The 12,149-nt window shown below is 38.9% G+C and overlaps 1 protein-coding gene across 1 annotated transcript in view; it reads right to left on the minus strand.

The window, feature by feature from the left end:
* tspan9a (tetraspanin 9a) overlaps positions 1–12,149 on the minus strand; it is a 94,387-nt gene that overhangs the window by 11,727 nt on the left and 70,511 nt on the right. Inside the window, exons 4-6 of the mRNA XM_028449105.1 lie at positions 3,152–3,253; positions 2,874–3,005; positions 949–1,032 (exon numbers count right to left, since the gene is read on the minus strand). Coding sequence (XP_028304906.1) covers positions 949–1,032; positions 2,874–3,005; positions 3,152–3,253 — 318 coding nt within the window. The remainder of the gene's footprint in view (positions 1–948; positions 1,033–2,873; positions 3,006–3,151; positions 3,254–12,149) is intronic.

Below are 12,149 nucleotides of genomic sequence, written 5' to 3' on the forward strand. Positions count from 1 at the left end.
ATTATCTGACACAAATCAGTGACAATTGACTTTCATCAAGACAGCAAGTTGATGGATTCAGCTGCTGAACAGTCTCCTCTATTGTTTTTGGGTTCACTGTAATAAACTCTAACATTGTAGTCGACTCATCCCTCAGTGGTTGAAGCTGTTCAAGCTTTTTGTTATTTTGCTGATTTGTTCTAATGTTTGACCTTCTTGATTGTATTTTTTCATTGAAAGATATAGCAAATTCATTGCATTTATCAGTTGACAGTATTTCAGGAGATATCTTTTCAATAACAGAAAAACTATGTGTGAGGGCCACTAAATTGGACCTTTGTTCTTTCCTGTATTGATGCTCAGATTGGTCATTATTCTGAATAATAATGTGTCCCTCAGATCAGACAATCACATTTTGTAGCTCTGCTGTGATAATGCCCACCCCCGATACAGATGATCCATCTGTCATATTCATTCATGCACAATACAAGTGTAATGTTTTCATTTATTCATTCTCAAGCTGCTGAAAAAGGCAGCTTTTGCCTCAGAGGCAAACCCTGCGAAATGCAGGCACGACTCCAACAGGGCAGAGAAATAAATGTAAGAAGTTTAGAACCACTACAGGAATATCTATCACTGATCCCTGCAGAGGTTTTAATCTGCAACCGGCTCCTTTTCTTTCTCTATCTCTTGTTTCCAATCTTCTGATGGTTTCTCATTCAAGAATACAGTCTTCTTGGCACAGGCAATGGCTTTGATTCTACTCGACCGTGTCCAAGTGCATGAGACAAGGACTTCAATATTTATGTGGATATAGAGTATGTGGGTGCCTTGACACCCACTAAACAAACCTGAAGAGTGTCTCAGTATATTCTGATGGCATCAGGGCTGTGTGGCTATAGCAGGAAATCAGAAACAAGCAGAAAAACAAGACAAGGACACTAAAATATTTCAAATAAAGCCACTAACCTGTACTACCAATATCACCATACCAATGGTTCCCAGCAGATGTTTGTTGTCATCCAACCACTCTTCGACCTTCTCATAGCACCCCTGGAATAGAACAAAAGCTCATAACTGAAAAGTGCATTTTACTTTAGCGTCAACTTTTTCTCACCTACTTCGCACTTTATCTTCAAATTTGTAAAGTTTCCATAACTTAGAATGGGTGAGTCATAGGTGTGATGTTAAAAGAAGAAGTGAAATACTCATGAGAGATGGCTCATGTATATAAACTGGGAGCATATTAAAAATATATATATGTTTCAGGTGGGTTCATCTGGAGGCTATTCACTCGCAAAGCAAAAAGGTGAAAAAGTCAATGGTGTTTTCAGTTCTAAAGTGGTAGCTCAACTACATACTGTGGTGTGTGTGTGTGTGTGTGTGTGTGTGTGTGTGTGTGTGTGTGTGTGTGGCAGTATCCTTTGGTCAGGATTACACACACGTGCTCAGTGATGAGCTTCCCCAATGCACCAGCTCAATGTCTGACTCCTTTCATTTTGGCAGCTTTTTAATCTGTTCCTAACAAAATCCACGCCAGACCAAAAGCAGATTAGAGTTGTAATGGGGCGTAAGACTGGTGAGCATTATGCTGCAAGGCTGAGAGAAAAAAATGAAGCTGTTGTGTAAAACATAAACAAATAAGAGAAGCCTCATCGTGACCAAAAGTGAGCATTCTTTGCTGATTAAAATTCCTATAAAGGGTCGTAAAAGAATCCGTCAAACAGATGGACGGAAGATGTGAAATGTAGAACGGATGAGAATGACTGACACATACGGGTTAGGATGAATCAAAGCAACATAATTACAATTTAAAGCCTTGTATGTTTAAGCACTTCAAAGGGCTGCATGAAACAACACACGACTGTGACTGATAATGGCTGATAAACCCACAAACCCACAGACAGATTATGGGATAATGAGCACAACATATTAATGGAGTTACTTTTTACGTTGTCAGGATTGACACACACACTGAAAACACAATAGTTGCTCTTTTTTATTCTGGATTTGTATCTATACTGGTCCTGGCACTTTCAATTTTGTTGTAAATGTTTTACAATGACAGTAAAGATGTTCCATTCTATTGCATTTTATTCTATGTCCCTTTTTTGCTTTCACCTGAGCCCTATTTTGCCTGCTTTAAAGTGTAAATAAACTCAGAGGTTTTGGCTGAAGTGAAATATTGATTATGCGCAGGGCTCCTGCAGCAGTGTTATGCTTTCCTAACTATCTACTCAATACTCACTCTACCTCTATATTCACAATTCTTTCAATCCAACCTACACTCCACAGTTTGCAGAGTCCACAGGTAACAGTTTTTATAGAAGGGGCGGGGCAAAAACAGGTGGTTCGTGACGTAAGAAGCAACAAACATGTCACAAACCCCCATTAATTCTCAGCCAATAGCAAAATCTGATTGCAATAGCCTGCTTTCAACCCATAGAGGGCAGTCACTCTTACATTTTTACCATAAAATATGGCAAATCAAAATTCTTTGAATAAAATGTCAAGAACTGGACAAGAATCTAACAAAAACACTATTTCATAACCAAATACATTTGTTTTCAGCAGTTTTGGAGATTAGTTACTCTTTCTCTGTTCGGATAGTTGTGAAAGTGCCCTCTAATTCTTTAAAGTTGACTTTTCCTGTTCAATTGAACAAGGTCGACTTGCAAATAAACTAAAGAGTGTTTTAAGCAATCAAGAAATCATCCAGAGAGTGTTTTTAGTAACCTTGTAAGACATTTTTTCCCCTTCAACATTCTCAACAACTATGTTACATTTAGAGTTTTTTTTTTTTTTTTAAAAAAAGTAGAATTATCATCTACTTAAAATCCATTGTGTACAGTTTGAATTATGTAAGATTGTATCTACAATGAATGTTGACTCACCCGGTTCCAGAACATGTTGGTGGAGTTTCGCCCACAGTTCTGGTAATGCTCCTGACAGCAGCGATCAGGGACTACCTTCTCCTTCAAGGCCTCGTGCCAATCTGTGTATGCTATCACACCGCAGCACTTCCACTGGGAACACACACACACACACACACACTTTAATACCACTTCTCAGTCCTAGGAGACTCAGAACAGCCTTTATTGTATAAAGTGGTATATTTAGTTCCTTTGCCTTAGAGTCTGAGTGTCTGTGATGTATTGTGAGGTGTTCATACCTCAGCCTGGATGATGTTCCAGGCGTTTCGCAGGCCTATGTTGTTTTCTGAGTTGTAGAGAGCAAGCCCATCCTTGAGATCCTTCTTAGCGTTCTCACTCACCTACAGACACACAAAGAAAGAGTTGGCACAGGAACAATATTCTTCCAAATGATTTTGACAATCTTCCTTCAGTCTTTGTGTCGGAGTAGATTTTTATTATTATTGCTTTTTTATGGAAAGGTAATGTTGTTACAATATAGAAAACTACAGAAAAACAGAGGTAAGTAAAATAATGAAATATATGCAGAATGCTCACATGATAAAATGAAAATAATAAAGTGATAAATAGTTAATAATCTTCCATTGAAAATTATTTGTGCTTTAATATAATACAAAATCCCTTTCCCCACCTTTTAAAGTAATTAGACAAACAACAAAAAGACAATCAATTTATGTAAAACACATTGTACTAGGGCTGGGCAATCGATTTATCAAATTTGTAGATACAAACTATTTTTTATTTTGCAAATTAGAGTTAAACATTTTTTTTCCCACCACAGTTTTTTTTGGACTTTTTCGCATTCCGTACTTGTGGGTTACCGTAGCGTGATGTGAGCCCGCCCTCCCCATGTGTTTACCCTTTGAGTAGACTATATGTGTGCCACAGGCATGTTTAATATTTTTTCACACTATGCAGAGATGCTAAGGGAAAAGTATATTATTTTTTTAATTGTAATGTTTTGTCATAAAATATGTAGTTATTTGATTTCTTAATCATAAAATTGAAGCTACTGTGAAGTAGCTGTTACACTTTTGCTTAAACCTGGGTTAAAGCTTGAAATTGTTGAATGACAGAACCTCATTTACTTTTTATTTTGGGATTGTTTTATGTATTTTAACTAATGAGGACAATCACAGCAATAAAGTTGAACTTTTGACAATATATCTGATGTCTGCAGTCAATTTTAAGTGCATTGAAAAAAAATTCAAAAATCAAATTGAAACTCAAATTTTTCTTTAAAAAATCTGAGATTTTTTTTTTTTTTAGGCAAAATCGCCCAGCCCTACATTGTACACATTATAATATACTATAAACTCTATTACAAAAAACCTACTAAGAATATTGCTGATGTTCCAGGTCATGAGGAGACTTTATAACACTATAAGCTATAATTTACCATTTTAGATCTGTTTGAGTCGTGGGTAATAATACAATAAATCAGCTTTTTAAAAGATATTAGGATAAGTAGTTATGTTATCATTTAAAGGAAGAATATCATGTTGAAGCTTGGTGCCCCCCGCTGGAACGTATGCTTCTGGTCACATTTAATGAGTGCGATGTCTACCAATCGGGCATAATGTGCGTTGCTTTTCTTGACACACTTTGAACCGCAACATGCCTGTTGACGGTGCTAGCGTATCATTTTCTTCCTGAATGCACCAAAACGATGCGCTCAAGGTTGTGCCATATCTGATGGAGATTAATATTGTACTGGATGTGTTAATGAGATACAAAAGCCAAGCTTATGCTCTCCTGCAGCTTGCTGAGCCTGTGGGAATTTGCTAACTGCCAGGACAGATTGAGGAGCACTTCAGATTTGAGGTAATTATGACTGGAAAAATGATGTGCCGACCAGAGTCAGGCGGTACATCGTCAAAGGGAGTGAATCACCATGAAAGGACTGGAAGCTACTTCTGATAATAGATAAGGCTCGAGGCCTTTAGCAATACAGAGGGATAATAATAATAATAATAATGCCTTGAGTCCTTGAACTTTCTGACAAAGTGCTTTCAGCGATTCTTCACTGTTTTTACATGCCAACAAAATAACCCCAACAGAAAATATAATTGATCTCTTTTGTCTTCTAACAGCACAGACAATGGTGTCAGGTGGTGCCAGACTTTTCTTTTTTCTCTTTTATTTGACTGCCACTTGATAAAAAACATGTACAGCTCAGCAACTTCTCCCTCCACTAAACAAAATGAGAGAGAATAATATAAAACCATCTTTAACCACATATACACTCGGGCTGCAAATTAAGTGTTTCAGCAGTTTATTGGGAGAAAAAAAAGCATCTAATCCTTGTTTTCACTGCTGCAAGGCTTTTTAAATCTATTTGCTGAATTAGACATCAAAGTCAAACTAAATTTTCACCGAGTAATTAAGTTTCACTGGTAATAAAACGCTTTAGTAATCATTAATCAGGCAAAAACCCATTTAAAGCATCCTTTAAAACCTTAAAAACAAGCCTATTATGAAGGAGAACACTTTGCAGAGGAGAGTCCGTGTATTACACCTCATGCTGGTTTCATCGGATCTCATGCAGGCAAATGAGATAAAGAAGCATCATCATCCATCTCTGCCTGCTACATTGTTTCAAAGCTCAACTCTTCCATCTCGGCTGCACGTGGCGTTCACTCATTACTGACTCCTCATTCTAAGACAGTCACTAGAGAGCAGCAACCCCCAAGCCTAAACCTCCCACCCCCCCACACAATAAAAACCATCATCTGAATCTCCAATAAGTCTCTGCACATTTCTGTTTCATGTGAGGAAGTCTTTGTTACAGCCTGAAATGAAACTTAATGATCCTGATTTACTGCTAACGAGAGGCAGACAAACGAGTTCAGAACAAACAGGAATGTGATCATCATGCAACACGCTGACCTATTTTTTTTCTTGCAAAAGAAGCAGATATAAAAAAAAAAAAAAACAGCACGTCTTTGTTGCTTTAGACTATTTTATTACCAGATAAATAAAACTAACGTTTTGACTGTAGCTGTAGTTGTGCCACTACAGCAGAGTGCTCGCAGATAACAAGCCACCCACTGATCACACCTGACTCCTGTCACCAAGCATCAATGCAATATTTCATGTGTGACTGTGTGACAAAGCCTTGACAAGCACCTCATATTTTCTGCTACAAAGGAAAGCTTGAGGTTTCCTCTGGGCAGATAAACATCCATCTTCAGCAACACCGAGCAACACATTCATCACAGAAATCTAAAGGGTTCAGCTTGGCCAGTGGAGAAAAACTTTCAAAGAGACAAAACAGGAGGCCGATGACAGGCGGAGGAAAATGTGGGCTTTCAATCCAAACTGGATTTGTCTTCTGACACTAGCCACAAAAAGCGCTCGTCAATTCCACAGACTCGAAGGATACAAAATGCACATTACAAATGTACAAAATCATTAAAGCTGTCAAAAAACATAGAGTCCTTTTGTTAAAACTGTACCAGGCACATCCCAGCCGTGGGACTGCACACTCATAGTGTACATATAGGGCAAGAACGCCCACCGTCTAAAGTGAGCCTCAGATGCAGCAGCCTCTTAGAGAGCAGGTACACTGAGCTTTGACTGTAAGCAGCTTTGAGCACAAGCAATATATGCAGCTGTAGCAGCGCACACTGCTCCAATTTCAGTGAACACTGTGAATGTTGAAAAGGCTTTGAAGCGTTCAAAAAACAAAGGTCACCTCTTCTGTGTAGGTGACAAATTCTTCACGTCGTGTTCTTGAGGACAACTGGTTAACAGCTGGTGTCTCAGAAAGAGAACGGATGAAGGATGTCTGTGACCATCTAACGCTGACAAGCTGCACACCATCCTACCAGTATTACATACTTTACATCAGATACATATCATTAGCTTTTCTGACAAAACAACTTAAGAAGAAAAAAAACAAAACACATGCAGGCTGTTTTTGACAATGGTTGTCTTGCAGTTGGTTTTTCTACTTACTCATCTTACTTAAATATAAATTTGAACCATCTGCAAAAGGGTCTCACAGATGGTTTATGGATGTATGTATGAGGAGGTTTTTAATTGTCTGGATGATTCCAAGCACTTCAGCCTCTGGATTCAAATCTGTGTGGGAAATTCTTCCTGGGACTTTTCTATGTGGAGTTTGCATGTTCTCTTTGTCTCAGGCTACTCCAGTTTCCTTCTAAAATCCCCACAAACCTCACATGCTACTTAGAGACTCTACATTGCCTAAAGGAAAGTGAAAATGTGTGTGAATGTTTTTTTGTCTCCATGTCAGCCTGTGACAGACCGGTCTGTCGCAGACTGACAGGGTGTCAGTCACGTCTTGTACAGACTGTTTGTCGTCTTGTGATTAATGTGAGCAGAAGACAGGCACAGGCAGACCTCACGATCCTAAGTGCAGGAATTAGCAGGTGTAAAAGATGGATGAATCGATAGATTTAATAGCTAAGGAAAAGGCAAAATGTGCTACGGGTGTGTGCGTGTGTGTGATTCTGGGAATTCTGACCTTTAATTTCATTTTGCTCTACAAAACCAGAAGTTGGCAATATTATTAGCACACAGATATTATCGGCCGATATTTTCCATAAAATGTAATATCAGGGGACATCGGTATATATCGATATATGTGTTGCTCTGCCCCAAGCTTTGTGCTACTGCATTTATTGTGGAGTGTTTCAGTGCTAACTTGTGGTAGAAAATAAAATTGTCTGTCTTTCCCGACCTGATCTTTCAATACAGGAAATTTTTTGTCAAATCCGGCAGTACCCAAAAACGTATTCCTGTGATACACTCATACCTTTCAGAAATGGCTCGTTAACTGCCATTCTGTAAGCTGAAGTAATGTGTTTTTTCAGTTGGTAGACTTATGATGTTTTATGATGTGTTTCAGTCATTTTACGTGGTAAAATAGATAGTTGTTCCCATTTTGTACATGTTTAACTATCTCACTGGCACTGATGATCTAATGCTAACTCATTAGCTATGTTCATCTACTTGTGCCACATTTGGCCAAAAAAATGTTTAAAAATGTGATGGGTTATTTCAATAGAGATACATATAATGTGACTTCAAATGAGACCAGGGGGCTGTGTACATATCTGCTACAATAATCTACTGTGGTAGTCAGTGACGTGCAGTCATGGTAGGCAAGGAAGGCAGTGCCTACCCAAGGGTGAATTGATATTTTGATTATTTGTTTTAATTACAATATAATTATAAATTATTTATTTTTCCATTTCCAATAGCCTACAGTACCTATAAGTGTGAGCTATTTCCTGGTACGGCATAGACGCTGGACATGCTGTGAGGCAGGAGGAGGAGCCAGGAGGAGGCCACACTCTCTTCCAAAAGCACATTGCTACTCTGCCTCTGTTCCCATAGTGTGTTTTTATGTGTTTGCTCATGCACAGTCAGTTTCCCAAGATGAAAACCATTTACGTCCAAAGGCAGCTCTCTACGCTCTCTTTGGACGTAACCGTGCTATGCTAAATGCTATACGTACCTTCACAGTGCATTAGTGAATTGATACAGGGTGGCTGCTGCTACGTTCTCTAGCTAGTGGGCGGGGATTATAACACTACAGGCAGGATGACAGCGCTAGAGACGATAAAGAAAGTTTCTTTTCAGGAAAAACGACAGCTTTTAGAAGATGGGAGACAACACCTAAGTTACCCAACCTTCAGCAAAGTTAAGGTCAGAAAATTGTTTGTATTTTCCACAGTGAATGGTACAAAAGGAAGGATTAGCTTTGTGGATGCGCCTCACTGAGGCTGTTCCGAGTTGTTGTTGTTGTTGTTATTTTCTCTGTGTTTCTGTGTTTCCTACACAAACAACGGATGTGCTGCCGTGTCATGAGATATATCTTGTTGGGAGAGTATGGAGGCTATATAAATAATTGTTTGTTTCTTTAATGGTGTTTTACATTGTTGATTTTGTTAGATTAACACTTGCCAGCAGAAACATATGAAATTGTCATTGGTGTTGATATTGGTGGTCTCAATTTTCTACGCCCTGCCTACCCAACCCTAGTGCTCACAGCACGTCACTGGTGGTAGTACCTTTTTTTTCTATCAGTGAGATTTTAACATTGGTCTGCATGCAGAAAAACACAGCCCTGCCAGGTTCATCTGAGGCGATGTATTCGGAAAATATGTTTTGGTTGATTCCCTTTGTTATTCACCGTGGATGTTTGACTCCCATAGACAAAATATATTATTTGCTTGGAAAGAGGTGTCAAAATACAGCTGGATCTAGTTGACACTTTGCCTGTGACTGAGGAAAACTGTGATCATAGCTGCATACCTGTGCCAAAAAATGCCAAAAACAAAACCAAAAAAAATGTACCAAACAAAAATGAGGGCTGCTTCTCATCATGTGAATTTCTTTGAACTAAACCAGTCTCTATCACTATGTAAGATTAAAGTTATTTATAGACACCAGCCATGACAGGTAGTAAGTATGAAAAGTCAAATCATTCTATGATGCTTAATTTAAACCTCTTGGACAATGAGTCATTCATAACTGCATGAATAAGAACAAATCTGTTCTTGTTTCTGTGAATGACGTAAAGCCTCTCCTTCCTGTGCTGTCAGACCATTGCTGGTGTGGCTTCAGTCAGATGATGAAATGTTGCCTCATAGGTAAACACCCATCAGAAAGTTACACATTTAGTCATATGCTGCGCACGCCTCGAGGTGTCTCATCTACGTTTGCATGACGGCTATTTGATTATATATGATCAGGGCAACTTGGCTTTAAGAGTTGAATCTGTGGACTCCTGGGAAACGATCAAACAAACAACATACTGCTCACATGGCACGTGGGTTTTTATTTATATAGAATGATGTGCAGACATGCAGTAGAAAGGGAGATTCGCAATAGCCCATCATTAAACATCTCTTAGTCTGCTAAGGTTAGCCGCAGGCTGGGTCATTGTACAGAGCCAGGGGATGAGCCCACTATAATTGGTCTGAATAAAAATAATTCATGTGAAGGGATTGAACATTTTCCTGCCTTCATATGAATGCAAGACATGGAAAAAATGTGCCTTCCAGGGCATGAACTGGGATGTGGTAAATATTAATCTATGACACGCTACTCTATTAATCATTCTCCGTCAATGGCATAGTGTTGCCCTCAGGCAACAAACCATTATTGTGGCCCCCACACAGCCTCTTTGATTTTTTAAAAGTAAAACATCACTTTGAAAGTTAGATGAGTCTATGACCAAATTGAATGAAATTTGATGTGGGTGTGTGGGATTGATCTTTCCATGGGGGGGTGAAACAGTCGTTTTTGAACTAATGACTACTGTTACTTGAAGGTAACATTCACTTTTAAGGTGTTTAAATGTATACCTTTGTTTACATAATATCTGTGATGTGCATAAACATGCGGAAAGATTGAGTTGATTGATTAAGGACATTATTTGTCTATATATCTATGTTAAAATTGTACGTGTCCATTCTTCCACATTGTGCAGGTCGGCCAATTTTGTTCGAACAATAACATACTTCTTGATGCAAATGTAGATGTGCAGAGATACATAATTATTGGCTTTTTTTCTATCTATTTATTTTCTGTACCATCTACTGTTACTCAGAGATTTTACGATTCATGTATACAACTCCACGCTCCCAAAAACTAGGGTGAAATATTTAAATTTTTAAATTCTTCTACCATAGAGGGTTGACTCATTTTGACAAGGCATATTTCCCCTTTACTTCCCTATAGCATTATTGCTCATCATCAGCTTTTAAATTACTGTTGTGACACTCTGTCTCACTTTTGGATTTTTCCCCATCTCAAATTCTCACTTTACAAAAGTTTTTTGGGCAGCCCAGAACCCAACATAACAACCAACCTTTTCTTTTCCTTTCACTTCTTTCCAGCAATTGTCCTCTACCTATACGCTCCTTCCTGTATTTTCCTTCTCATTCTTATTCGAATGCTGTAGAGCTTTCTCTCTTTGCCCACGATTTTCTTCTTCCTCATTCGCAGCTAATAAACCTCCATTGGAGTACGGTTCAGTGTGTTGGGTTGACAATAAGGTCAGAGAGTTAAAGACGGATGGATGTAATCTGGTTTGTGGCCCAGCCATCTGCTGTAGTCAGCTGGTTGCTAACTGCTGGGCGAGCCTTTATTATACTACGGCCTCTACATGGCATTTAATCAGGGAGCTTTTACGCCACTGGGCTCTGGAAGGAAAAAGGAAGTCCCCACTCATAAGCCCTACCTGAAGGCAGAAGTGTTTGGCTACAGAAGACGAGAAAGATATTTTCCATTAAGTAGAAAGTACACAAGCATTTCAGTAGGATTAAACTAGTGGAAATACAGAGTAAAATGTGAGGAACAGGACAGCTAAAAGGGAACAGGAAAAATATCTGCCCTGCTGAAATCTTCTGTTCACATCTTCTTCATATCGTGCAAACAGCACGTTCATCTGCAAGAAGGATTGCAGTTCACACGAGGTATGAGCTATGACTTAAAGATGACCTGTTTGAAAGGGTAAAATATCTAGTTTGTGGGCCACATTTAAAAAGCCGCCACCGTATGTCTTCCAGACTTGTTAATAAATGCCTTGTGATTAGAAGATCAAATGGGAGAAGTGAATTAGTGATTCCTCTGATCACAGGCTCGAGCAGAGCATGGGGAGCCCCTCGCAGAGCGTACTCAATCTCAACGGACAGATAGAGGCTGCAAGGAGAGAAATAACACAAACACCGAAAAGCAACATCATTGCGTGACAAATGATGAATGGCCATCATCACATTTGTCAAACTTCAACAGATAATAAGAAAAGCCAGTAGCAAACAGATTTTCTAGACACCAAAAGCTGCTTGTTTGGAGGCACTTTTAAAGAACGCAGTTTTCAATAGTGTGATCTTTTTTTAACTACAGGAGGAAAATTGTTTCCATTGTTAAGACATGTTTGAGCCTTGCTTAAAGTGCACTGTATTTCCGAAAAACCACATAAAGATGACAGTGTACTGAATCTTTAGTGAATTACTTTCCCTAATAGCAGACTCACTGGCTCTAACTCTGAGAGAGAGGAGATTGCCCAAATAGTCCTCCTGCCAGCCTTTCCTACTACCTTTCCTTTCGGACTCCAAAGATGTTGTGAGACTGGCAAAGTTATTTACTTCCTCCAATCTTTGGAGTCAGGTCATGGGGTAACCTCATCAGATACCAAGCCTCCTCAACTGACTCTTCTTGATGTATCTTTACTGAGTTCCAGAAATCCAGTTGACT

This window comes from Gouania willdenowi, chromosome 6, assembly GCF_900634775.1.
Source record: "Gouania willdenowi chromosome 6, fGouWil2.1, whole genome shotgun sequence".
NCBI lineage: Eukaryota > Metazoa > Chordata > Actinopteri > Blenniiformes > Gobiesocidae > Gouania > Gouania willdenowi.